Source organism: Calypte anna, chromosome 8, assembly GCF_003957555.1.
Source record: "Calypte anna isolate BGI_N300 chromosome 8, bCalAnn1_v1.p, whole genome shotgun sequence".
Taxonomy (NCBI): domain Eukaryota; kingdom Metazoa; phylum Chordata; class Aves; order Apodiformes; family Trochilidae; genus Calypte; species Calypte anna.
The window spans coordinates 9444259-9469833 of NC_044254.1; the positions used below are offsets into that span (position 1 = coordinate 9444259).

At 38.9% G+C, this 25575-nt stretch overlaps 1 protein-coding gene across 11 annotated transcripts; it reads left to right on the forward strand.

Moving 5' to 3' along the window:
* The first annotated feature begins 342 nt into the window (after positions 1 to 342).
* Positions 343 to 25227, forward strand: WDR47 (WD repeat domain 47). 11 transcript variants are annotated; one of them, XM_030455524.1, is made up of 16 exons: positions 420 to 797; positions 3891 to 3960; positions 7085 to 7251; positions 8361 to 8444; positions 8942 to 9026; positions 10617 to 11419; positions 12980 to 13106; positions 15689 to 15867; positions 15986 to 16243; positions 16899 to 16974; positions 18163 to 18320; positions 20541 to 20710; positions 21579 to 21749; positions 22099 to 22230; positions 22982 to 23200; positions 23849 to 25227. In XM_030455524.1, exons 3-16 carry the CDS (start codon positions 7094 to 7096, stop codon positions 23989 to 23991), a joined length of 2763 nt encoding a protein of 920 aa, XP_030311384.1. In that variant the 5' UTR covers positions 420 to 797; positions 3891 to 3960; positions 7085 to 7093; the 3' UTR covers positions 23992 to 25227. The 11 variants fall into 11 exon arrangements, with proteins under 11 accessions (XP_030311393.1, XP_030311384.1, XP_030311391.1 ...); XM_030455525.1 differs by lacking the exon at positions 420 to 797 and adding an exon at positions 1168 to 1415; XM_030455526.1 differs by lacking the exon at positions 420 to 797 and adding an exon at positions 2406 to 2439.
* Positions 25228 to 25575: the final 348 nt, after the last annotated feature.

The following is a 25575-nucleotide window of genomic DNA, read 5'->3' on the forward strand; positions in this document are numbered from 1 at the left end:
CTGGGGTACCTCAGAAGGTGTTTGAACTCTCGGGTCGCGGCGCGTGCGCTGGGTGACAGCTTTCTGGGTGACAGCTTTCTGGGTGACAGCTTTCGGGCCAACCAACAGCTGCGGGCCAGCGCCGAGCACAGATGGTTCCAAGCCGCCCCAAAGGTCTCTGCGGGCTGGGGCTCACAGCCTTTCGTCTGGGGACACCGCATTCCACGTAAGCTGCTCCCGCAGCACCCCTCCCCGCTGGAAAACCGCTCCCTGCCCATCTCCAACGAGACCACGGGAGCAGGGACCGGCTCCGCCCGCGGGGAAGGCGCCTGGGAAAACGGCGGGCGGGGGCCGGTTGCGCCCTCGGGACAGGCCCGGAGCCGCCGCGGAGTTTCGCGGAACGACGCCGGTGAGCCCGCACTTGCCTGGGCTGGCAGCTCCGGTCGCGCCGCGCCGCGCCCCACCTCCTACGGTTACCTCAGCCTCGGGGCGCGGAAGAGGGGCGCGGCAGAACCCCACCGGCCCCGCCGCTAACAAAGCGGGCCCCGCCCCGCCCGGCCACCACTACCATCTGTTCCTCCCGCCCCCGCCGCGCCGGTGACGCCTAGCCGGGCTGGCCTCGCCCGCCCCCTTTAGCTTTCATCTCAGGCAGCCGTGAGGGGAGGGACGTGGGGCAGTCTGCGGTGAGGGTGGGTGGCAGCCGCGTTGCGGAGCGGAGCGAGACCCCGACAGCCAGCCCAGGTCCGCCCCGAGGGCTGCCGCCATCTTCCCCTCACGCCCAGCCGGTGTCGGCGCGAACGGGCCGCCGGGCCCCTCAGGTGAGTGCGGGCGGGCGGGCGGGGCGGAGGGCGGGGGGTCGCGCCTCGGAGGGGCTGAGAGTAACCCGACGGGAGTGGCCGGGCCCGGGGCGGGCTGACCGCGCTTGGCGGAGGCGCAGGGGCTGCCGCTGCTGTCCCCTGAGATGGGCGCTGCCCGGCTTCCTCGTCGACCCTGGGCCGCCCCTTGGCGAGGGACCGCCGGCCCCCCGCCCCGTTTCCAGTGTCCGGGCACGGTCGTCCCTTGCGGGGGCCGCTGCCGCTCTCCCCGCTGAGGGGAGCATCGCCCCGGCTGCCGGCGCGGCGACGACGACGCCCAACCGCCGCCGTCCCTTTGTTGTGGCGTCCGCAGGAGGCGGGCCGGGCCGGGCCAGGCGGGCCGCGGTGGCCGTCGCGGTGCGTCTACGGGCCCCGGCCCGAGCGAGGCGGCGGACACTCGGTGTGCTCGGTGTCCGGGGCCGCTTCAAAGGAGCGTCGGCTCCTCTGCGGCCCTGTGTGCTGCCGGTGTTGAGCTGACATTCCCGAAATGCTCATGTAGGCTCGGCGCTGCGGTTGTTCTGAACCCTGTCCCTAGCAGAGTTGGATTTCGTTTGGAATTGCACATGAGGAGGATTAGAGCAAGTGAGAGATTTTTAGTTAAATTGTATTAATTTCTAGTGTCCCGTATCTTGTTTGGGGTTTTTATTTTTCTGCACTCTGTTTTCACTCCAATATGGAAGTATTGCATATTTTAATGTCACCTTTTTGGCATTCATGGTGCAGAATGCACAGGGTATAAAGCGTGTGCATCTTGTAAAGGATTGGTGAATCCAAGAGCTTTGCCTTTGAAGTATAATGAGATAAGGATTACTGTTGTGGCTCTAAAGCAACAGCTGATCTGAGCAGGTTAAAATAATAGATTTGTTAGAGGGCAAGCCAGTGAAAAATCTGTATGAAAGAGTTTTCCGGCCGAGTTCAACTGCAAAATTTGCTGAAGGTTTTTCTGTGAAGGCCTTAATGTGTTCAACATAGTTCGTTTGAAATAATGAATTGGGTGGTCTCTTAAGGTAAAATGGGTTTGAGTGAGTTGCCCTAGCTGTTGTAGGAATCAGTCTGTTGTAAAAACAAAAATACATTTTAATAAACTTTTTGATTCAGAATATCTGGAAGATGATTAAGAACATATCAGAAAAGGAGCCACTAGGTTGTGATTGGGCCCTGAGTCTTCCGTGAGGTCTGTGTAGGTGGAACTCCCCTTGTACTCAGCACTGGTGAGGCCTCACAGTGAGTACTGTGTACAGTTCTGTGCCCCTCACGTAAAAAAGGACATGGAGGTGCTGGAGTGGGTCCAGAGGAGAGCAACAAGGCTGTGAAGGGATCAGGAGGAAAGCCTTACAAGGAGAGGCTGAGGGAGCTGGGGTTGCTTGGCCTGTAGGAAACTTGGGGGGGACCTTATCACTCTCTACAAATACCTGAAGGGAGGTTGTAGTCAGGTGGGGGTCGAGCTCATCTGTCAGGAAATGAGTGACAGGACAAAAGGGCATGGCCTGAAGCTGTGCCAGGGGAGGCTTAGGTTGTATATTAGGAAGCACTTCATCACCAGAGAAGGGTGATCAGACATTGGAATAGACTGCCCAGGGAAGTGATGGAGACACCATTCCTGGAGGTGCTTAAGGGAAGGCTGGATGTGGCAATTGATGCCATGATCTAGCCAGTGTAGGGGTGTTAGGCCATAGGTTTTACTTGATGATCTCAGAGGTCTTTTCCAGCCTCAATAATTCTGTGAAGTCCAGAATGGCCTCTAGGCACGCCTGAGAGTCACTGTGGGATGGATTAAAAGTCGAAATAACTTTATGCAAAACAGCCAGCTTTCTAAATATGTATTACTGCTTTGCATTCAGTTTTTCTGTGGTGTAGCTCACCAACATACTGAGCTTGTGGATATGCATTGCAGCTTTCATTGAAGACAGTGAACCAAGCCTTTTAGTTATGCATTGCTTCACCTTTTAAATGTATCGCCTTGCTGTCAGTATGACATGTAAGATTTGAACTATAGTATTTCTGTCTTATATTTCTGAGTAGTTAGTTTATATTCTTTGCCCAATTTTGTGAATGCATGTTGCATACTATTGGTGAGTGATCTGTTCAAGATGATAAATAACATCAGAATAATGCTTGGTTTAGAATTTCACTATTTACTCGTTTTCTAGAATACTAAACCTTACATTAAGTTTCTATCATGTGAAAGCATATACACATTTTTAATTTCTTAAAAACTACTTGGACACGATTATAGATTTTAGGCATTTTCCTGCAATAATATATGTATATACATAAGTGTATATATATAATTTGTAAAAAATAATTGTTCTCTCTGCTTGTAACACCATGGGAGGATTCTTACTGTTGGCCTGCTCTTACAACATGAGTAAGGACAGTACAAGAATGAAACCTCTCTGGAAAATTTAGGAGTAGGTAGTCTATATTCCAAAGAGCTTATTTAAAGGACATCTTGGTCATTTAAGCTACAGAGAAGATATGCCAGGCTTGTGGCAAGTAGTTTTGTGGGTTTTTTCTTGATGTATATTCATTAAGAAGAAAACAAATTTAAATATAGAGCTAGAGGAAGATAAAAGGGGAGAGGACAGGAGAAAGAAGGAAGGAGGGCAAGCTTGGAAAAGTACTGTTCTGAAAAGACTGGGTAAAATAAAGGTCAAAACAAAAACGTGATTGGTAGAAGACACCTGAAATGCTAAGCTCTTGTGTTCATTTATTATCATTTATACCTCAAGCTAATGCTGTGCTTCAGTCGTTCTTGAGAATTAGTGCTTGCAATGATCAGAATGTGACATTATGTGCCATATGTGCTGGCAGACAGCAATATAGTGTGATGGACCAAAGATGGAGTTTGAGCTTTAATCTTGAGTTTCCCTGCTGTTCTTTGCCTTTTAATTATTATTATTTTTATTTATGCACATGTATACCACTGAATGTCAGAGAAATTACATATTTCATAGGGGGTGATGTGTAAGCCTATGTGTGTGTGTATATATATATATATAAATATATATATATAATTTTGTAGGGGTATTACAGTGCTGCTTATGCTTTTGGCAGCATAATGCTTATGAGAGATGCCTGAGGTCATTAGCCTGGAAAGCCATCAATCAAGTGAACATCTTCTCTAGTAGGTTTACTGTTCTTTTCTAGATATTTGTGTTGATCTGATAACAAATGCACACTATTTTCATTATTACTGTGTAAGCTTATCAGTGTAATTTATATCTTTTTCAGAAGTTAAGCAGGCAAACTGTGTTTGGATATAACGTAGTTTATATTTTTACATTAACAGGACCCCAAATATGCTGTTACTAGTTCCATATCACATATGATTATGGAGGGTACCAACCCTCCTTATCCTGGTTTATACAGGGAATATAAGTAAATTAAGTGCTAGAATGGTAAAGGCTTTGTATTCAGGACAAACTTGTTCTTTTAAACTTTAAATAAAAAATAGAAGACATGTCCTTGCAGGTGCTAGATTTTACTTCATATAGTTGTACTGTTAAGCAAAGTACCAAATATTGTGCTTATTTTTTTCCATGAATAGAATATCTAAATATTTAATTTTAAGACAATCCTGAAGCTGTGTAAGGTTTAGACTTGAGTCTAAAAGATCCAGTTGAAAAGAAAACTGGACTTTGGTGTATAGCTCTTTGAAGGGGAGTCTGAATTTTTCTAGTGGTTTTCTGATAAGAAATCTCAAAATAGCTTGGCCTAAGGTTTACTTTTGTCTTTTGGCAAGGAAGTAAATTCAATTAATATAAAAACCACCAGTGCCACTAAACATAATAAAAGAGAAATACAAATCTATTAGGTGTTGTTAGGAATTACAATGTTAATAGTAAAACTGGTGGTTAACTTTGATTATTTTTTTTTTTCATTTTTTTTTTTCCTTCAGCGTAAGAGGGTAGGGTTGAATTTTTTTCTGGAAACAAAACTTCATATCCAGTTGCAAAAAGGGGATGTTGAAACAGTGCTAAAATGTATGGAGAAAGCAACTTTCTACTAATTCTGGTTTTCAGTTTCTGTGTCTGCTTTCTCTCCTTCAGTAAAGCTCTCTGCAAGCCAGTATTTTTATTTTTTCCTTTGACTTTACTTGCCAAGAGTGGTCATTTGGTCTCTGGGTGTGTCTTCCATGAGATCTATCAAAATACTTGGTGGTTGGAGTCTTCTGTAACTAAAATGAGAATTAAACCTGTTTTTAAAAAGAAGTAAGACCTTTTTGTCTGGCACAATTAAGTCTCTGTTGCTCCAAAATAAACTATGCTGCTATAGTCAAACACTTTCCTAGTCAAATGTTCTTGCAAAAACTTGGGAAAAAGTTGGCATACTACCATGGGAAGATGGGAAACCTGGGGATTTAGGTGATGTACAAAAAACCTCTTATTGATGCTTAAGTTTTTGTATCCCTTCAAGTTCATTAGCAATGGTTTATGATGATCAGTGAGAAGTTTCACTGAGTATTTTCTTCTTCCCCTCTCCCTTAGTATATAAATAATTTGTTGTTAATAGTTTGAGTATCATATTTTGATTTTTTGAACTTTATTTTTTAATTTTTAAAATTATTGACAATATGAGGTAGATAAGTATTTTATGGATTCCAGTTTTCCACAGCTGAGGTATCTGGGGGCTGTTACCATTTTGTCAGCTTTTCTCAGGAGCTGCATTACCCACAGCCGGTTCTATTTCAGCATTGTAGCTGCTAGGTTTCAGCATGAGTAAATGGTTGTGTGAGGGAATTAAATAGTATTGTTGTTTCCCCCTTTGAATTAAAATGGAGAGCAGATGGGGTAACTATAATCCATTGCTGTGGACATCTTGCTCTCTGTGCTCATCTCCCTTTATTAATTTTTCTGGCAGTTATTCCACTGTCTCTCCCCTTTTCTGGGTATATTGTCTCCTGGTGATGGTTCATCACTGATACTGGCTTCTTCTCTCTTCTTTGGTGCACTCTAATAATCAATTTAAGTCGGGTTAAGACATTGCTACTGCCAAAAGCCAAAGCTCTGTCAGTTCTTTGTGTCAGCATTAGTGTCCTCACATCCACAGATGAATAAACCTGCACCTGAGTGGTTTGGCTACCTTTCCAGCTCTGTTGTGGGTGCCAAGAGATGCGTGAGGACATGTAGCTGAGTGTGGAGGTAAGAAGAGCCACTAGCTTTTTTTTAAGAGCTCCTAATGAGGCAGTGCTGCTTGACTTGGCTGTGTTACAGGGTTTCTCCCTGCAAACCCAGTTTTCAGCAGATCTGCTTGGGAGCTGCAACTGTACAGTCTTTTTGTTGTTTGTTTGGGGGGAAAAACAAACAAAAAAGCCCCAAACAAATCAAAACAAAATTGAACAGGTTCTACTCTAAGTCAGACTTTAGACTCATGCTTGCAAGAATTTTGTTGCCAAGCAGCTTGGACATGGTGTCCATGGGAGCTTTAAACAAGGTAACTACTGTCAGCCTGTGCCTTGGCCTGTTGCTGACCCAGCTGCACCTTCCCACTTCGCTGCTGCCTGGAGAGTTCATTAAACTGTTGAGCCACTTCACACCATGAGCTGGTGGAGAAGCTAACCCATTGACAGAAGTGGTTACTGCTGAGGAAGAGCCAAGAGCACACAGCTGGAGGCAGGGGCAGCACACAGCTAAGGCAGTGAATGAGCCTCTGGCCATCAGGGGTCAAACTGGCTTAGGCCACTTCAGGTTTACAACTTCAGAATCTTTGTAAAGCAGACAGACAGAAGATCTTATGAAGGAAGGGTGAAGACCCCTGGCTTGGTTGTCATAACACTACTTCAAAAATGAGTAGGAGGAGACTGTGTTTTTAGTGTGCTGTGCTTTTTGTATGCATTAGAAACGCTTAAGGTTATATGAAAGATCTGTAGGTAAGGACATAGTAACTGACTCATTTTTATGCTCTTTGAACTTCCCTGTTTACACTTCAGAAAGGAAAAGTTTACAAACTGCAGACCTAGCAAGTACAGTATTTTCATACTCTAGGAGGATTGTTTTTTTGGTATATTTGTTTAAATGGGCACCTATATATGCATAGGACAGAAATAATGCATTGGTAGATGCATTGGTAGATCTCAATTGTGGCTTCAAAATCAATCTCTTAGTCTGTTTCCTAATCTTGTCTATTTTTTGTAATGCTACAATATTCTGTCCTATAAAATTGTGTTTTATTATTCTTTTTTGAGCCAGTTTGGTAACCAAGCATAAAAAACATGTTGATCATAACTAAAAATCTCACTTCCCTTTTAGGCTGCCATCATGACTGCTGAAGAAACAGTGAATGTGAAAGAAGCTGAAATAATTAAACTAATACTAGATTTTCTAAACTCAAGGAAACTTCATATCAGTATGCTGGCACTTGAGAAAGAAAGTGGGGTCATTAATGGCTTGTTTTCAGATGACATGCTTTTTCTGAGGTAGGACTTCTTTCTCTGGTGCTGGAATGCTACATGCATGAAAACATAGAGTTGGACTGTGACTCAGTGGGCAGCTCCCACTGAGCTCTTCTGCCCTCTTATTGTAATCCCAATTCTGTGGCCCAGCCCTGCATTTTGTTCCATGTCTGAAGTTGATGACAGCCTTCTATGAGCCACTTGAGCTCACTGACTAGGCATCATTAATAGGTTGAGTTAGATTTTCTGTTTGCTTGTTTGTTTGTTTTAACTTGGTTATTTTTCTGGCATGATAACTGAAGTAGGAATCTTAACAAATGCCAGTGGCAGTGCAGGGTGAGTCAGGGAAAGCACATGATCAGGAACAGGAGAGGAGAGCAAGATGTATTGGCATCAGTGATATGTTATTTTCTGCTTGCCATGTCACATGGAACTGAATATGTAGTTTTTAGACTTCTGAAATAATTAAAATAATTTGACAATATTCTAATGTTAAGAATTAGGATGTGTGGAGTGGCTTCCAAAGCTTTTCCTCCAAAATGTAGCTTGCCCATTCCTTATTGAGCTGGGCCTTTTATAGAGGGCTCTGTGTGCCATATGGGCATATGAAGTAATTGAACTGGTCCATCCATGCAGTCTATCCTACTGGTCTTGGAGGTCTTGTGCCTGACATAATTCCTGCCAAGCTGTTACTCTTAAGTTCTTAATACTCGAGCTCTGTGTTTTCCCACCCACTTTATAAAGTAGTCCCAGTAATATTTAAATAAGTAAAATTAATTCATTTTTAAGCTCACTTTTATTTTTAGGGTGCATTCATTGAGATAATCTTACTTCAAGTGTATGAATAAATATATTATTTTAAGTAAAAAATTACAGGTAAAGTGGGACATGTGGGATAATTTTGTCCTTTCTGAGGTGCCTTTAAAAGTAATTAATATTTGGCCTTCCAGTATGCAGTTAATTTTACAAAATATTGAAAAAGAACTTTTTTTGCTCTTATTATTAGTCACATCAGACAGCTGTCATTTGTGCAAGGCATTAACTTTTCAATGCAGGTTGATCACTTGTGTATTTACTTAACAAAAAATCTTCTTGTCCAGTGAAATTAAAGGAATGACTGTTTCTTTTACTAGGCAATTGATTCTTGATGGTCAGTGGGATGAGGTTCTTCAGTTTATTCAGCCTCTTGAATGTATGGAAAAATTCGACAAGAAAAGGTAAAATAGAATGTATGTCAGATTTTAGTTATTTTGAGTTGTGGGAAATACATGAATGTCATGGACACAATAGCTCTGAGTTTGTCACCTTTTTTTTTCTAACCTGTATGTTTTTTAAATTAAACTATCAAAAATATGTACACACTATATGTAATGAGTTTTCATATGCTGTACACTTCAGTAATATGGTGCATGTTGTACTGTCTTTTTATAGTTGGCTGCTCTATCATATTTCTATTCAAGAGTATGTTATTTTTCTTATTAGCCTTCCAATATTTTAATGTAGTATTTCTGAAAGTAATAACCGAAAAAGGCATTTCCTGTTGAAAAATTTCTTTGTGGTTACCAATTTGTTAACATTTGAGAGCAGAGTTCCTTGACATTGCAGTTTTTATGCCTAACTCAAAAATTTGCTGTAAAATACCCTGCTTGTCTCAAAAAGAATATTTAGCTACTGGATCAAGATATATAATAAGTATTTAATTTCTCCTTGGCAGATTTCGATACATTATAATGAAGCAGAAGTTCTTGGAAGCCTTGTGTGTAAACAATGCCATGTCAGCAGAAGATGAGCCTCAGCATGTAAGAATTGTATTTGGTTGGGGAGTTTTTTATATTTTTTTCAGGAAACTCTTGAGATATTCTGCCTAAAGGCAGAGTGGAAACTCCCAGCACTGAATTCATAAATTTTAGTTGTTACCAAATGGTTTAATAAATAATGGAAATAATAACTGGTCTCATTTGGAAAGGAGTGTGGCCTCAGGTCTCAAGAAGTGATTATACAAGGGTTACTTGAAACTTAGTAGTGACCATATGTCGTGTTTCTGGTCATGATCCTGAGATTTGTTTTAGGCCATTATGGTAAAGTACAGGGCTCTTTTTTTTTCCCCAAAGTATTGTGAAGGAAGCTTTAGAATCACGGAAATTTATTATCCTAGTCAGGAACAGATGAAATATTTCAATTTGAATTAATCTAATTTCTGTTACTTTTAGAGGGAAATGACACAACCGTTTTCTTTGGAGAGAACAGATGTGTTCACAAAGGGCTGATTCACTTAAATGTGCAAAAAGCTGGAGTTATCATCTTAGGTTTTCAATATGAAAAGTCATTAACTCAAGCTGGCAATGAAAGTATGCAGATTGTGAAATTATTTACAGTTTGTACTTATGTTAATAATACAGGAATACCAAATTTATAACACAAAAATGTTGTGACATTGAAAAAGAAGAATGCCTGTAGTTTTAAGACAACTTATTTCTTTTTTCCAAACTGAATTGATTTTAATTCTATGTCACATTACACATGCATTGTACTTCAGGGTCTTCTCATGACAAGTGTAGAGAAAGCTAAAAGTAAGCTTGCCTTTACAGTTGTAAAGGGAGGCTGTATTATTACTCTAGTGATTCAAGCTGTATACTTTTACTAGATAGCAATAGAGGAAAAAATAGAATTACAGCCTTTTGTTGTTATTGTTGTGAATGTTACCAAATGTGTTGGCATGTACTGGGTGAAAGGCTGCTAGGTAACATGGTTAAGTTAGGGGTTTTATAATTTCTTAAATCTCTAAGTAAAAATCTGAAGTTGCAGGTGTTTATTATGGTTGTTGGGTTTTAGCTGTCATGAAGTCCTCTATTCATTTGGAGGTCTTACCTTCTGAAAACTTTTTAAACTTCAGTAATATTTTTGAATGAAGAGCAGAAAATCTCGATGTAAAAACTAACAAAGAAGGTGCTGATCACTGGATATTGGAGAAATCTACAAGCCTTTTATACCTAATGCCAGTAGCTTTTTAGAGACATAAGGGAAAGTCCTTTAGCAGACTTAAGAGTATGGAAGTAGCCTTCTGTGCTGCAATAGAATTGAAACTGTTTAGCTCCTAGGCCTATCAAGCCTGAAGTGACATGAAAAAATTCTGTATATCTGTGGAAAGTGGGATTTTGTGAAGTCAAAGCATCCAGGAATGTGGCTCTGTTGTAAATGTAGTTGTAACTACATTTGCATTGGCAATTTTGGACTCTATTTTGGATACTATTTTAATTAAAATATTAACAGTAAAAGTAAGAAAGGAATGATAGCAGAGAAATTCTGGTACTGCCTGTTCTTCAGTTAACTGTTTTATTGTAGAAAGAGGTGTAGAATAAACTGTTTTGTTAATTTTAATATTTCTGTAGCTGGAGTTTACAATGAGAGAGGCTGTACAGTGCCTACATGCTTTGGAAGAATATTGTCCCTCTAAGGAAGACTACAGTAAACTCTGCTTGCTGCTGACACTGCCTCGCCTGACCAACCACGCAGAATTCAAGGACTGGAATCCCAGCACTGCACGAGTTCACTGCTTTGAAGAAGCCTGTGTCATGGTGGCAGAGTTTATTCCTGCTGATAGGAAACTGAGTGAGGCTGGCTTCAAAGCAAGTAACAATCGTCTGTTTCAGCTTGTAATGAAAGGATTGCTTTATGAATGTTGTGTGGAATTCTGTCAGAGTAAAGCAACGGGAGAAGAAATCACAGAAAGTGAAGTGTTGCTGGGCATTGATCTCTTGTGTGGCAACGGGTGTGATGACTTGGACCTTAGCTTACTATCATGGCTGCAGAATCTGCCAGCTACTGTGTTTTCTTGTGCTTTTGAGCAGAAAATGCTTAATATTCATGTCGATAAACTCCTCAAGCCTACAAAAGCTGCGTATGCTGATCTTTTGACACCTCTTATCAGCAAACTTTCTCCTTATCCATCATCCCCAATGAGGCGGCCTCAGTCAGCAGATGCTTACATGACCCGTTCCTTAAACCCTGCCCTGGATGGGCTGTCATGTGGATTAACAAATCACGATAAGAGAGTCACAGACCTTGGGACCAAAACTTCTCCAATGTCACACTCCTTTGCTAATTTCCATTACCCAGGAGTACAGAATCTCAGCCGAAGCCTCATGCTTGAGAATACTGAGTGTCACAGCATTTTTGAAGAGTCACCTGAGCGGTAAGGGCAACTATAGCTTTGTTTTTACCTTGGATTGTGTTGTTTTCATGTTACTGGCTTCTTACCTGTATTTGAACCTAACTGTAATACTGAAATGTAATTTGATTGTTTAAATTCTGTTGTAATTAAAACCGTATACAAGGCATTTTTCTTACACTTTTATGGTTGAAGGAGATTTTTGTATTTGGTCTTGAGCCTTGTGGATACAGTCTGGATTTTGTTAAAGTTGAAGTCCTAGCACAGAGCACAAATGTGCTCTGATTATGTAATAAGAGTATAGCTAAGATTTGTATTCAGTATCATTGATTAAATTGTCTTCATTTATTTATCTAGAGAAAGTGGAACAGCTGTAATTCCCTCTTATTTCCCTATCCTATTCCATCCTCAAGTGTTTGTAAATTTTGGTCCTAACACTGTTAGTGATGAAGTATACTTCAAAAATTTACATATAGAAATAGTCCCAATGAAGTCACTGGAAGTTACAATGTACTGTCACTATAGTGTTTCTCCATCACTTAAATTATTACTGTAGTAGTCCAGCTTAAATATTTACTTATCAGTTTCCAAACTGAAGCTGAATAAGGTGGCTGAATATATTATGGGGTTTTTATACTGACCTTGGAGATAGTTGGGTTATGGTAGCAGTGAATGTTATTAAGAACTTGGTTTAATGCAGTGTAGACTGCAAAACTGACTTCTGCTCTAGGAACTAAAGCCTGTGTCAAACTTTGCAGTTTTACCTTCTTAGAGAACAGTGGTAACCAGGAGAAATTACATTTGTCAATTAAGAACTTAACATCATGGTTTTGCTTGACCTTTATTTTGATGAACAGTCCTGCCCCTTTCTAAATGTCATATCCAGGCTACTCTAGAAAGCATCTGACAGCTTCTGGTTTTTTTTTTTTTTCCTCTGGAAGAACCAGGTGAGTAACTAGCACTGTACTTGGGTGCTGTGGACAGCAGAGGACGTTTTTAGGGCTTTGGTGTTCCATCCTGGCCCTACAGTTGGTGGCAATGCTAGTTTTGCCTTACAGCAACATTCTGTATCTTGTGTTAAGATAAAGAGCAGCTGTAAGTAAACTCAAGAAAAAAGGAAACAAACACTGTCATGCTGATGTCATTTCACCAATGATAATGGAACTTTTTACAGTGTATGATACATTATCTTAAATCATATATTGAAAACTTGGTTTACTCCAAATAATCCACCTTAAGTCTTTGGGTTAACCAGCCTTTTCACAACTGGAGTTTTTGTGGATAGCTTAAATCTTGGAACTATCCCTTGTATTACATTTTTACAAAGTGTACTAATAAAATGTTAAGTCTTTTTGGAAAATGTGGGAACAAAGCACACTGACTGTCTTTGCTTTTTTTGTTAGGAGTTTTATTTTGTTTAGTGTAACCCACTGCATGTGGCTTTTTTTTTTCTAAGCAGTATCTGCTGTTTTATGTGTCTTAAGTAGATTGCACACTTGTGTTACCAGATTTTACTTTGCCTACCAGGGTATTTTATACTCTTAATTTTTCTTAATCATCTCTTCTCTTCTATGTTGCTGCAAGAAGTGATACTCCTGTGGAGCCACAGCATCCTATCAGCAGTGAGACTTTGTGCCAGAGTTCAGTTCAAGAAAATGAACCACTTAATGGAGCACAGAGTCAGGGAACAGCCAAACAAGAAAAAAATGAGGTAGCGGTTGTTTAAAAATTATGAACCCCTTTGAGCTGTGTTCTGATGACTTCATAATGATTTGCTTTTGTGTTGAGAACTTTATGCATGACAATGGACTGCTTTGAATCTTGTTTTTACTATAGTGAAAATACCATTGCATCTTCTGTAAGAAGTTACTCTTTTTTCTCCCCATTGTACAGAATTCTGTTGTCATTTAAGTGTGTAATGCCACTGATCATTGTGCCTTCTCATGCCAGCAATGTTGCAAAACTGTTGTGTATGCCCTAAAAAAATAAAACACTTTGCAGTACTCAAAGCCATCAATGTCAGATTAACAATGCTTAAGAATCTTCTCCATGTTATAGTGAGGAATCTGGGATGTAGCCTCCAATTTATGGTGTTAACATCAAGTGTCATAGACCATTTTACATTCTTTTCTGTCTAGAACACAGAGAAACTGGATAATTCCCTAGTAAATGTGTCCTTGCAATACAGAATCCAATAGCATAACTTTTTTTTGACCCATCTTTGAAGGCTTATGTCTTGACTATACTTTTTTTCCTTTTCATTCCTTAACAGCAGTATTGGGAAAATGAAATAATAGTTCAGTATGAAACAGCAAAAGCAGTTACCTATTCTGTTCCTTTCCACAGCTTTAAATACCTCTCTCTTAATTCAGTGAGGATTAGTAACATTGAGTGTGCAGTCTGTTTTGTTTGAAGAGTCCAGTTTGTGACTGGATTTGTGATGTAAACTTTGCCTTGACTCGTGGCATGTACATGGAACTGAAAACCAGCCTAGTCTTGGCAGGGGCTGTATTCTTGTAGACCCTGGATACCTCAGTGAGGCAACGGGGGCCTCTTGGAAGATTAAAAAGGTCATCAGACTCGGGGACTCCACTCCCTTCAGGAACTTTGCTGAGTACCTTCTCTGCTGCAGTGATGTTGGGTGTGCACATTCGGAGTAAGGAAAGAGCTTTGGTCAATATATAGCAGAGCAGGATTCAAAAGGCAAAAAATCAGATGCAGAATTTGTAGGAGAGAATGAAAACTGGAGGTGCTGTGCTGTAGGTGAAGATTTTGGCCAGGCTGTTACACAAAAGTAGAAAAGAATGTTGTACCCATTCCAGTTTCACCTTGTTTCATTTTCCACATTGTAGTGGTATAGATTAGGTGTTAATTTGTGTAATAATAACACACAGTCCAAAGATGAAAGAATTGAATCCAACTATCCAACTGCAACAAACAAGTATGAATCGTGTGAGTCATGGAAACAAATACAAGATTATACATGTTGCCTAAAAGGATACTAACACAGTGAATAGTTCATGTGTTTGAAGCACATAGACTGAGTGCCCTCTGGACTTCTGAAGATAAACTTCTGAGTTTCTAAATTGCAAGGAAAGGCTCAGGAAACATAAGTTGGTTAACTTTTGACAAATTGAACAGTGCTAAGAAACTAACTATAAACCAAAAAATTGTTGTGTTGGAGAGCACAAAATCCATAATGCAAGTATTTTTATTTAGAAGAAATGCAAAGGCTCATGGTTATGAAGAAAGGTCCTCTGCATGAATTGTCTGAACTAGCACACGTTTATAAAAGTGTACTTACACAACTTAAAATTGCTAGATGATAAATGTCCCCTTTGAAAAAAAATAATAATCAGCAGATGTTTTGTTTGTTTGTTTTCTTTTAACTACTTTTTTTCGTTACTATTTTTAAAATATGCAGTTAAGGTTTTTATTTTCTCTAGGAAATACATACCACTTCAATGTTGATATTTTGGCGTTGGACTAAAGTGCTTTTCGTTTTTGTAGTAGGAGATTTGTTTTTAACTTGTTCTCAACTCTGGAGGAAAGAACAAGGGGCAATGGTTTAAAACTTGAAGAGGGGAGATTTAGATTAGATATTAATTGGAAATCGGGGTGTTAAGACTCTGGGACAGGTTCCTCAGAGAACTTGTGGATGCCCCCTCTGGAAGTGTTCAAGACCAGGCTGGATGGGTCCTTGAGCAACCTGATCCTAGTGGTTGGTGTCCCTGCCCATGGCAGGGGGGTTGGATCTAGAAAATCTTTAAGGTTCCTTCTAACCCTAGCCATTCTATGAACTGTTTTATGATGGTAGTTTGGAACTAATGGCACAGAAAGTGGGGATCAGGGAATGCAGAAGCAGTGAGTCCTGGGGAGATGGCAGTGTAGGAAGCTAAAGATAATATATAAAAAGGAAGGGACTGAGAAAAGAAGCTCAAGTATTTGTTGTGGCAGATTATATTACTTTGTAGTGAAAATATTTTTTGGAATGTAGCTTACATTTCCTTTCTGATATTTATTTTCAGCTTCCAGTCACCTCTTTGTTTTGATCTTAATACTTTGGAAGTTTTGTAGGAGTTTCCTGAATTGTGGCAACTCTAATTCAACAGTGAATGGCATAGGCTGGCAGTGATTTCCTTTTTTTTAAATGGTTTTAAGGAAGAATTAAAGCACTGCTCCTCAGATAATTGGCCTTTTGATGTCTATGTTGAAATGACAAATCAGCAAGTCAATATTTAAATACTGCAATTCACTATTTAATTTTCTTTGGTAATTCTCTTTTGTTTATAGCTTCGTGATTCTACAGAGCAGTTTCAGGAATATTACAGACAAAGACTGCGTTATCAGCAACACTTAGAACAGAAGGAGCAGCAAAGACAGTTGTACCAGCAAATGTTGTTGGAAGGAGGTGTAAATCAAGAAGATGGAGCTGACCAGCAACAGAATCTTACTGAACAGTTTCTTAACAGGTTGGGGGAGTTGTTAATTCTCCCTTCACCCATTCCTATCACTCCTAAAACTCTCACAATAACCTGATTTAGTGGTTTGTTTGTTTTTGCTTTTTTTCCCCTTGTCATTTGTTATTAGATCTATCCAGAAACTAGGAGAATTAAATATAGGTATTGACAGTCTTGGAAATGATGTACAAACGCTAAGCCAACAGTGTAATGGGAGCAAAGGGAATGCACCAACCAATCCAGCAAGCAACTTTACATCCCCACCTTCAGATGCTAGCCAGAGGATAACAACTGATAGCCCAAATCTTAACACAAGCACTCCTCGAAAGCGTGGATCACTTAATCAGATTCCCTTTCCTGAAGAGTCACCTGTACAGGGGAATCAAATGTAAGTTACTGGAGGCTGTTCAGAACTGAGATATCCTTCTGTTAGCACTGTGGGAGTAGCTGATTGTATTTCATCTTAGTTATCAAATTAATTTGTCATTGAATGTATTTAGCTCATGATCAATTTCCTATATATTTTTATAGGGGTTATAAAATCTTTTTTTGATAGGACACGTTAAAAATAGTGGTTATTTGTTATAGTTGACCTTTAATGCTTATTTTTTACTTCAGACTTTTTATTCCATCTTACATGTATAGTTCTTGTTTGCTTTGTGTTCTGTTAAGTATTCAAATGTTCTTTTATGAAATACAAATTGGAGAGAGGGGCAAGGGCAGAGTGGTAACTGAATTTCTTCTGTTAACTAACAGTAGTGTGGGCCTTAAAGCAACAACAATTTTTCCATGTGTGTCTGTATATCTGTATTTACATGTGTCATGGGATGAAAACAGATATTTTTAACTTGCATTCATTTGTTCAGTGCCTGAAGTTGCTGCAAAAATGGCAATTCCTTATAAAACAGTAGTGTGATAAAGAATCAGACACATATAGCACTTGACTGTATGAATTAATGTTTTGAGAATAACTGAAACAAATCTGTGCCTGCTCTTCTCCTTTTCTGCCTTGTGAATTTAAACTCTTCACCAAATCAAAATAGTGCATCAGAACATGCTGTCACTCAGCCACAGTTGGAAGATTCCTCAGGGAATTTAAGTAGGACAAGAGGTGATGAGGTGAGTCATTGTCCTTTACAATGTATGTTTTTGCAAGATGCAGTGTTTAATGCTGAGTGTGTGACACTTCTCATTGTTAATAGACATTTAGAATAAAGTTTGGTTGATTCAGTAGCGATAGAATCATAGAACCATTGACACTGGAAGGGACATCTGGGGACAGAATCCAAATCCATGGTTCACAGAAAGGTCAATGAGAGCAGGTTGATTGGGGCTGGGTCCAATTGGGTTTTCAGAATCTCCAAAAATGGAGACTCCACAGCCTCTGTGGACAGCCTGTTCTAACGACCCTCACAGTTTTTTTTTAAATGACAAAAGTTTAAATGGAATTTCCTGTACTTCAGTTTGTCAATTGTCTCTTGCCATTTCACTGGATACCACCAAGAAGAGTCTTGTTCCATCTTCTTTACTCTTCTTGTTAGGTATTTATATACACTGAGATTTACATAGACACCTCCACACACCCTGAAATGCTTTTCTTATCTCAAGGCCAAACAGTCCTAGTTCTCTCACCTTTTCCTTGTACAACAGAGATTCCAATGGGATATCTTTTACAACCATTGCTTTGTGTTTTCCAGGCTGAGAATTTGATAGTTGGACTCCAGGCATGATGGGCTGACTTTAGGGAAATAACGTTACAATAAATACATTCCAAAATGTATTCATCAGATAAATAAAAACAATTTTATAAGGGAGTCATTAATGTCAGGAAGATGATGTAATAAAATTTAGCATAATTTAATAACCTGGTATTATCCGCAGGGTGAAAAGCTGATTCTTATGTTTAGTATTATATTTGATCTATGAACTGTGTTTATGGCTTCTACTGTTTTAAGTTTAAATGCAGCTTTGTTCCCTTTGCAAATTTCACACAGATCAAGTGTGTTTACACAGAAGTAAACTGTAATACCATGACTCTGAGATGGGCTGTTTAGTAGAACAAAAGCTGTTGGAGCCAGGAGGTAGAGTGAGAAATATTAATCTAATGCTAGCTGTAGAAGTGAGTTGAAGAAAAGAACTTCCCGAAGTATTCTGTTCCCTTGATCTGGAGTGGACATTGTTTTTCAAGTTGTAATTTGTAAATCTGCTGCTACTTTGGTGCAGTAGTTTTACATTATTCTTCAGAACAGTGACATCTCTTCTAAATGCTCAGTTTTATACTGAAGAAACTCTTATCCTTCTGTACAGGATGACAAATCAAAAAAGCAGTTCATTTGCATTAATACTCTAGAAGACACCCAAGCCGTCAGAGCTGTAGCCTTTCATCCCAGCGGGAGTTTATATGCTGTTGGCTCCAACTCTAAAACTTTGAGAGTGTGTGCCTATCCAGAAGTAATTGACCCAAGGTAAGAAAGCTTGTCTGAATTTCCTTTTTTGTATCATAGCACTTCTTCCTCCTGTAACTACTGATATCTATACATTTAATACCTTTATTTTGTTCTATTTTGTTCTTGTAAATAGTGCAATGCTCTCATAGACACCTGAACTACCAAACAAAAATAACTTGTTTGTGGGGTACTTTTTTTTTTTTTTTTTTTTTTTTTTTTTTTTTTTTTTTTTTTTGCTGTCTTCCACTTCTGGCAAGTTGCATTGCCACAAGCCACAATGTTCCACATAGGAATGTGACTTTTGACTCAGCAGGTCAGCTCTTCTGTGTTTGCTGTGATGGCTTCTGGTTTTGGTATTCCAGCTGTAACAGCAGGAGAAAGCATGTGTCAGTTTCCCAGCCAGCACAAGTTTGACTTCATATGAGATGCAGTTTTCTGCAAGAGGACAGACTTAGCAGTAGAGAAATATCTTCTCCAACGTTTACAGTAAAATTTGCCAAAGTATGTCTGTTAGCCCACTATTACTATAAATATTGTTTTCCTGATACTTTGGTTCCTTGACAGGAAAACTACTATTTGTAGCTTACTGTGCATCTTGTCTTTGTTTTCACACACCCCTTTTTCTTTTTTTTTTTTCTTTTTTTTTTTTAATAGGAGGGGAAATGTTCGTGGTTTTTTTACATCTGGATGTAAATATTCCCATCTCAATAACTATTGCCTTCTCTCTGCTTCAGTTACATTATTTTCTTGGACCAGGAAGAAAGCGCAGGCATCTAAAACTTTAAAACTTCAGAAGGAGCTCTTGGTACAGGACTTTATCTGGGACATCTTTTCAGTTTAGGACTCATGTTCAGGCTTCCAGAGTGTTCAAAAAGTAATCTGTTATTTTTAATTTTCCTCCTTAAATATAGTCAGTGAGGTAGCCTTTGAAGTTGAATTACGTAATATTTATTGGCAATCTATGAAACAAAAAGTAGCTGATTTCTCTGACACCCAATGCAAGCAGACTTTCCGGGCTTGAGGCCTGAACAACATGCTCTTGATTTGTAAACAATACAAAACATTTTCAGTGGAACAGACACTTCTTTTTTACTAACAGTAGTCTGCCATGTGTAAAGCTGATGTAGTTTGAGATAAAAGAATGTATGGTATGTTTGGATGGCTGTGACATACTTGCCATATATAGTGGTGAATGTGTCCTGCACAGGCTGCTGTATTACATTTTATAGTAGATAAGTGAAGCTTTAAGAGTCACCTTATTCAATAAGAATAACTAACACACAGCTTATAATGAGGAACATGTGTGATTTTTCTTTCATTTTTGGCACATTTTTATTGTTATTTATTTAGAGGCCTAAGAGGAGACAGTACTTGACTGAGGGCAGGGTTTTTCTATGTCTTCCCATGAAGTCAATGGAAGCATTTTTCTTGATCTTCTTTAAGTGCTTGAGTCCCTCTTAACACTGATAACAAGGATGGCATAGAAAACTATTTTTTGGCTAAAACAGAAAGCCGCAGGGGTTATTGTTGCACTTCTGTCAGGCACAACAATAGCTTCAAGCACAAGTCCCAGTCATATAATTATGGTGTTATATATACTAAACACAATCCCTATTTAGGGGTTATGTCTGGTGGGTGGGAAGCTGGCAGAGAAACACCTTCCTGCACACATGCACCCAGGTTAGACAGGATTCTGCTTTGTTCTTTCAGGAATTGGTATCTTCCAACCTGCAGCCTGATGGTTTAGTTCCAGACCCAGCCTTTAGCCATGCTAGCTGCCCTGGCTGCTATCAGAGATAGTGTGTGCCTTCTGAGCTTTCTTGGCTACTGCAGCTTTACTAAACTTAAGCATGTTCAAAAAGTGGCTTCAGGATTGAGATGTTGAAATATGTATGATGTAGAGAAAAATCTTGCCAATTTAGGCCTCTGGGGATAAAGTTTCACTGTACGTAACTAATAATGACTGTATTTCATCTGTATCAACCCTTTATAGATGAGGGAGCTGTGTGAATTCTTTTGCATGTCCAATGGCAGATACAATGGGAACATGAGGAAAAAAATGAGAAAATAGAATGGAGAAGATACTTTTGTCTTAGATTACATGTGTATGCTTCAATGCTAGCAGTCATAAGTATTTCATGTTACCAAAAATAATAGTAAAACAGTATTTTCATTTTAGGATACATTGTTTCCTTACAAATAAAAGTAAAATGTATATTTCCTTTTTTTTTTCCTCAGTACTTATAATGCTCCTAAGCAACCTATAGTTCGCTTCAAAAGGAACAAACATCATAAAGGATCAATCTACTGTGTAGCCTGGAGTCCCTGTGGACAGCTGTTAGCTACTGGTTCTAATGATAAATATGTGAAAGTACTGCCTTTTAATGCAGAAACTTGTAATGCAACAGGTAGTGTGTGTGTTTGTTTAGTTTAAATAATTTATTTCCATTTATTTGTCCAATATATTTGGCAAAACCATTCAAATTATATTGTTTATGTAGTTAATATTTTTTGTTGTTGTTATTTTTTATTATAATAAATTGATTATCTTAGTCTCTTTTCCCTTTCAGCATCACTGTAGTCTCTGTCCAGCAAAAAGCCACCAAGGGTTAGGGTTTATCTTCTGTTTTGTTTGTTTGGATTTTGGTTTTGTATTGCAAGACTCTCTCTGGTATTGTACTGCCCAACTCTAGTTCTTAACTCTCAATAGGAATTTATTTCTACTTCCAGTTCCTTTTTCTCACCTGGTTCTGTCATCTTCTCCCCCATCTTAGAAAGCTTTTCTCCTAGCACGTGTTGTTTTCCATGCCCAACCCTCCAATATGCTGAATGTGGCTCTCTTTTGTTTTGAACTTGGGATGCTTCGTCCTGTGTGGTTCAGTGTTCTCAATGATCTTTCCCTCCTGGCAGAGAAAGCCTTTTTAGTTTATAAAAAGAAACAAATGTATTTCATAAACATTTTGGCTGGAATGGGCCATGGGGATGGATGGTCTATGTGTCTCTTGCACACATTATGAACTGTAGGAAGGCTAAGCAACATTTAATAAAAATGAGATTCTTACAAATTTTATTTGAGCTGTAGTAACTGAAACAGTGTCTTGTATGGGAAGTGCAAAACAACATTTATACTTGGTTGTATACCTGCCTTTTCCTAAAATTCTCTGCTTTATCACTTTGTAATGGTAACTTTGTTGCTGCTTTAGAGATTGCAGGACTAATGGTGATAAATGATGTATGCCTCATGTTGTTCCTCAACTGTTTTAAACATTATCTTAGGACCAGATTTGGAGTTCAGCATGCATGATGGGACAATCAGAGACCTTGCTTTTATGGAAGGCCCAGAAAGTGGTGGTGCTATTTTAATAAGTGCTGGAGCAGGGGACTGCAATATTTATACAACAGATTGTCAGCGAGGACAAGGCCTGCATGCTCTAAGTGGTCACACTGGTATGTATGTTCTTGCCTCTCTCTTGCACTCCTGAAGTTTTTGGCTTTTGGGGTATTTTTAATGTCTTTGTGGTTTTCTTCCTAGCAGGACTTTTTCTCTCTGAATTTCTCAGGATTTGGGTGGGGGGTGTTTGTTTTTAAATACATTGGTTGTTAATTTAATGCATCATTCTCTGGAATGAAGTATGAAAAGTTGGGTACCTTGCACTGCTGGCATTTTAGATCATGCAAGATGCAGGTTTTCCACAAGACTGTTAAATCTCTAAACATGAAAATACAGTTAAAACTGTAATATTTCGTTATTTGATTAATGATCTTTAATCAAATTAAGAAGTCTTCTTGTTCACAGGTCACATTTTAGCACTTTATACATGGAGTGGCTGGATGATTGCCTCTGGATCCCAGGACAAAACTGTAAGATTCTGGGATTTGAGAGTGCCAAGCTGTGTACGTGTTGTGGGAACAGCATTTCATGGAACAGGTAAGACTTGCTATCCTACTTCTAACCATTCTTGCATAAAAATGTAGTTTAAAGATGCCTAGTATAGAGTGAATGTAAGGGGGAGGTATGTCACAGAGTGGAGGCTTGGCTTGGAAAGAGAAGTTGTAAGGGTATCTTTACCAGCATTTTATTTTGTGGTGGTTTGTTTGGTTTTGTGTTTGTTTGGGGGGTTTTGTTGGTTTTTAATAAGTAACATTTGGCTAGATTCACCTTGTCATTTTTTTCTAGCAGACACTTTCATGTACCTAAAAATAAAGCAAGATACTGTTTCAGAATAAAAGGGATGTGAAGGAAAAGACACTTCTGCAGGTCATCAACATACTTTATAGATACCTGCAAAAGGATTCTTGAGAACCACTTGAGTTCAGATTTATTTCTTGAAACTTTTTTTCAGGGCAATAAATTGGAATTGGGGTAAATTTCTTGCATTGTTCTACATTGTTTCATAACAAGTGACTTCCTTTCCTGTGATGAAACCCATACTTTTTCTCATCAGGTTCTGGTACCATCCCTGCTTAACTTACAGCTTCAGAGTTTTAAGGGCTAAGACATGAAATTTTTCTTACTGTAAGATAAAAATAGCTGTGTTCACCTCAATTTTAAGGCCAGCATTTGGTATTCTTATATGATGTGTGGCTTTTGTTTTTGTTTTTTGTTTTTTAAAGTTGGCTGTTTGCAGAAATGTACATAAATGTAATGTGTGCTTGTTGGGATTTATTTTCTCCTGTAGGAAGTGCTGTAGCCTCAGTAGCTGTTGATCCAAGTGGTCGTCTCCTGGCTACAGGACAAGAGGACTCCAGCTGCATGCTGTATGACATCCGGGGAGGCCGGATGGTGCAGAGCTATCACCCTCATTCCAGTGATGTTCGGTCTGTTCGCTTCTCTCCTGGGGCACACTACTTGCTCACAGGATCATATGATATGAAAATAAAGGTGACAGACTTGCAAGGTAACATATTTCAAAGGATACTAGGTTAATTTTCAGTTTGGTGTGTTTAATATCAAATTTGTAATAGAACTTCATTCAAAAATCAGGTTTTTGTTTAAAACGGAGAAAATAGTAGAGCTTTAAAGGGTTTGAAATTCATATAACCTTGATTGTTTCTGTTCACAATTACCCAGCTGTGTTAAGAATATTGGCTATGAACTCAATCTTGTTGGGGGAGAATGGCCAGGTTATGATACAAGAATTAACACCATTGCCTGATGAAATGACCATTGCTTCCAGGAAGCATTCAGAAAACTGACCCCTTAAAAAAATATAGTAATTGTGCCGCTTGTTTTTATTGGGAAGAGTTAAGAAGAGAGAAGGTATTGGGTGTATCTAATCAATTAGATTTTCTTGGACCATTATGTTTTAATCACATTGTTTAATAATTCTGAATATCTGTATTGTAAAGTTACACTATCCAGTATAACCAAAGCACATCATGGGCTTTGTGTTATGCTCTGTATGTGTTTGAGAGATGGTGGTGGTGTGTCAAGTATGATTCATAAATTGAAATACAATGTATTAAAACAAAACCAACAGCAAAAAAAAAAAAAAGCTGGGATATAAAGTCATGAATGACTAATGATTTATATTGTTCTCCTTTAGGGGACCTCACAAAGCAGCTGCCTCTTATGGTGGTAGGAGAGCACAAGGACAAAGTTATTCAGTGCAGATGGCATACACAAGATCTTTCCTTCTTGTCATCTTCTGCAGACAGAACTGTAACCCTCTGGACCTACAATGGCTAGAATGCAGACAAAGGCAACCTATGCAGCTAAAGCACAGAGACCTGAGACTACAGAACTGTAAAAACTAATCATTAGGCATTGAGAGAGCAGCTGTCGGGCAGGAGAATGTCATATCAAGAGGAGGGGTACTTGTCACAGATTTTTTCTGGTTTCTAGGAGGTCTTGGTGTTCTTAGTAAATTATTTTGCAGTGCTTTCAGTCTTCCATGTGAACTCATGCTGCTGTGACCTGTTGTAGTCTTGTTGCCAAAGTCTGAGGAGAACTCTTATGTTGTTGATGTGCACTCCAAGTAACATGAATGATGTGTTTACAGTTTGGTATTAATTGCATTCCTTGATCTTTGCCTCAATAAGAATTTTATATAGAAGCTTAAGTTGAACAACATTTTTATCAAACCTCTATGTAACTAGTTACACACATGTACATAGAAGATAAATTGCTTCCCACTGTTTTTTCAGATTTCTTAATCACTTCTCAGTGAGAGGTCAAATTTTAACATCTCCAGTTTCAATTTTTTAGTAATAAATTCTGAACTTTAAAGGTGACTAGGCAGAAACTACATCTTGATTATGGGCTGTTATTATAATGTGGAGTTTTTTCTTTGCATCTAAACTGGGGGAAATGTTGCTGTTTTTACTACATGACACTGTTTTGAACAAACTAACATGTTGGAATAGAGAGACATGAGACTTTTTTTTTTCCTCTAGAAACAGACTATTTTACTTTTTGAGTGCAACAGAATACCTCTGTGTATAATGTACTGTAGAAAAGGGTGAATTGGCAGCAGGGTGTCACAGTAAGCTTAATGGCTATCAGTTTTTCAAGTAAAAGGGATACCATTAATGCTGTAAGAGAAACCAGCATGGCTTAAAATGCTATGTCTGCATGATAATTTAAGAATTAAATTGTTTAAATTCCCAGTTCAGAAGCTTATCTGAATTTTATTTCTTGCACTGTTTATGTATGGGAAATTTCAGGTTTATTTCTACAAGACTTTAGATTCTAATGTTTATGTATTGTTATTTTCATATTGTACAGTTCCTTTTACTTTTAAAAATATAAACCTTAAACATTAGGTTATTTATTTATTTGAACTGCAGTTAGGTTTGGGATTCTTTTGGTTTCTAAGTTATATGTGCACTGTAGCAAGCATTTCTAATTATCGTATAAAAGTAGAAAGGTAACTACAGAAGTGTATCTGTGCTATAATCTCAATAAAGACCTCCAACACCTGCAGCTGTCTCATTCCTTACTTTGGATTCTCAGTTGATATTTCCTCCATGTAACTCTTGTTTCTGAAACCCTACATCAAGACCTGCTGTGCTACCAGAGCTATGGAAGGCTTTAGACCTTTGCTGTTTCCCAGTACCTGACTCTGCAGTGCAGTGAGTAATATACAGTAGCAAAGAGCTGAAAATCTGTTTCTTTTCCTCTATTGGCCAGGTAGGGTAAGGTCCTAATGCTGCTTTGGTGGAAAATAGGACTTGTGTTTTGGTCCTTCAGGTGTGAATTTGAGGTCAAATCTGGAAGACTATTTTTAATTGCCAGTACAAATATTTAAATATTTATTGTATTAAATTAATT

Coding starts and splice junctions, on each gene's coding strand:
- WDR47 (XM_030455524.1), top strand. CDS start 7,094: ATGACTGCTGAAGAAACAGTGAATGTGAAAGAAGCTGAAATAATTAAA. Junction 9,027..10,616: donor CAGAAGATGAGCCTCAGCAT/GTAAGAATTGTA, acceptor ATATTTCTGTAG/CTGGAGTTTACAATGAGAGA. Junction 18,321..20,540: donor CCAGAAGTAATTGACCCAAG/GTAAGAAAGCTT, acceptor TTTTTTCCTCAG/TACTTATAATGCTCCTAAGC.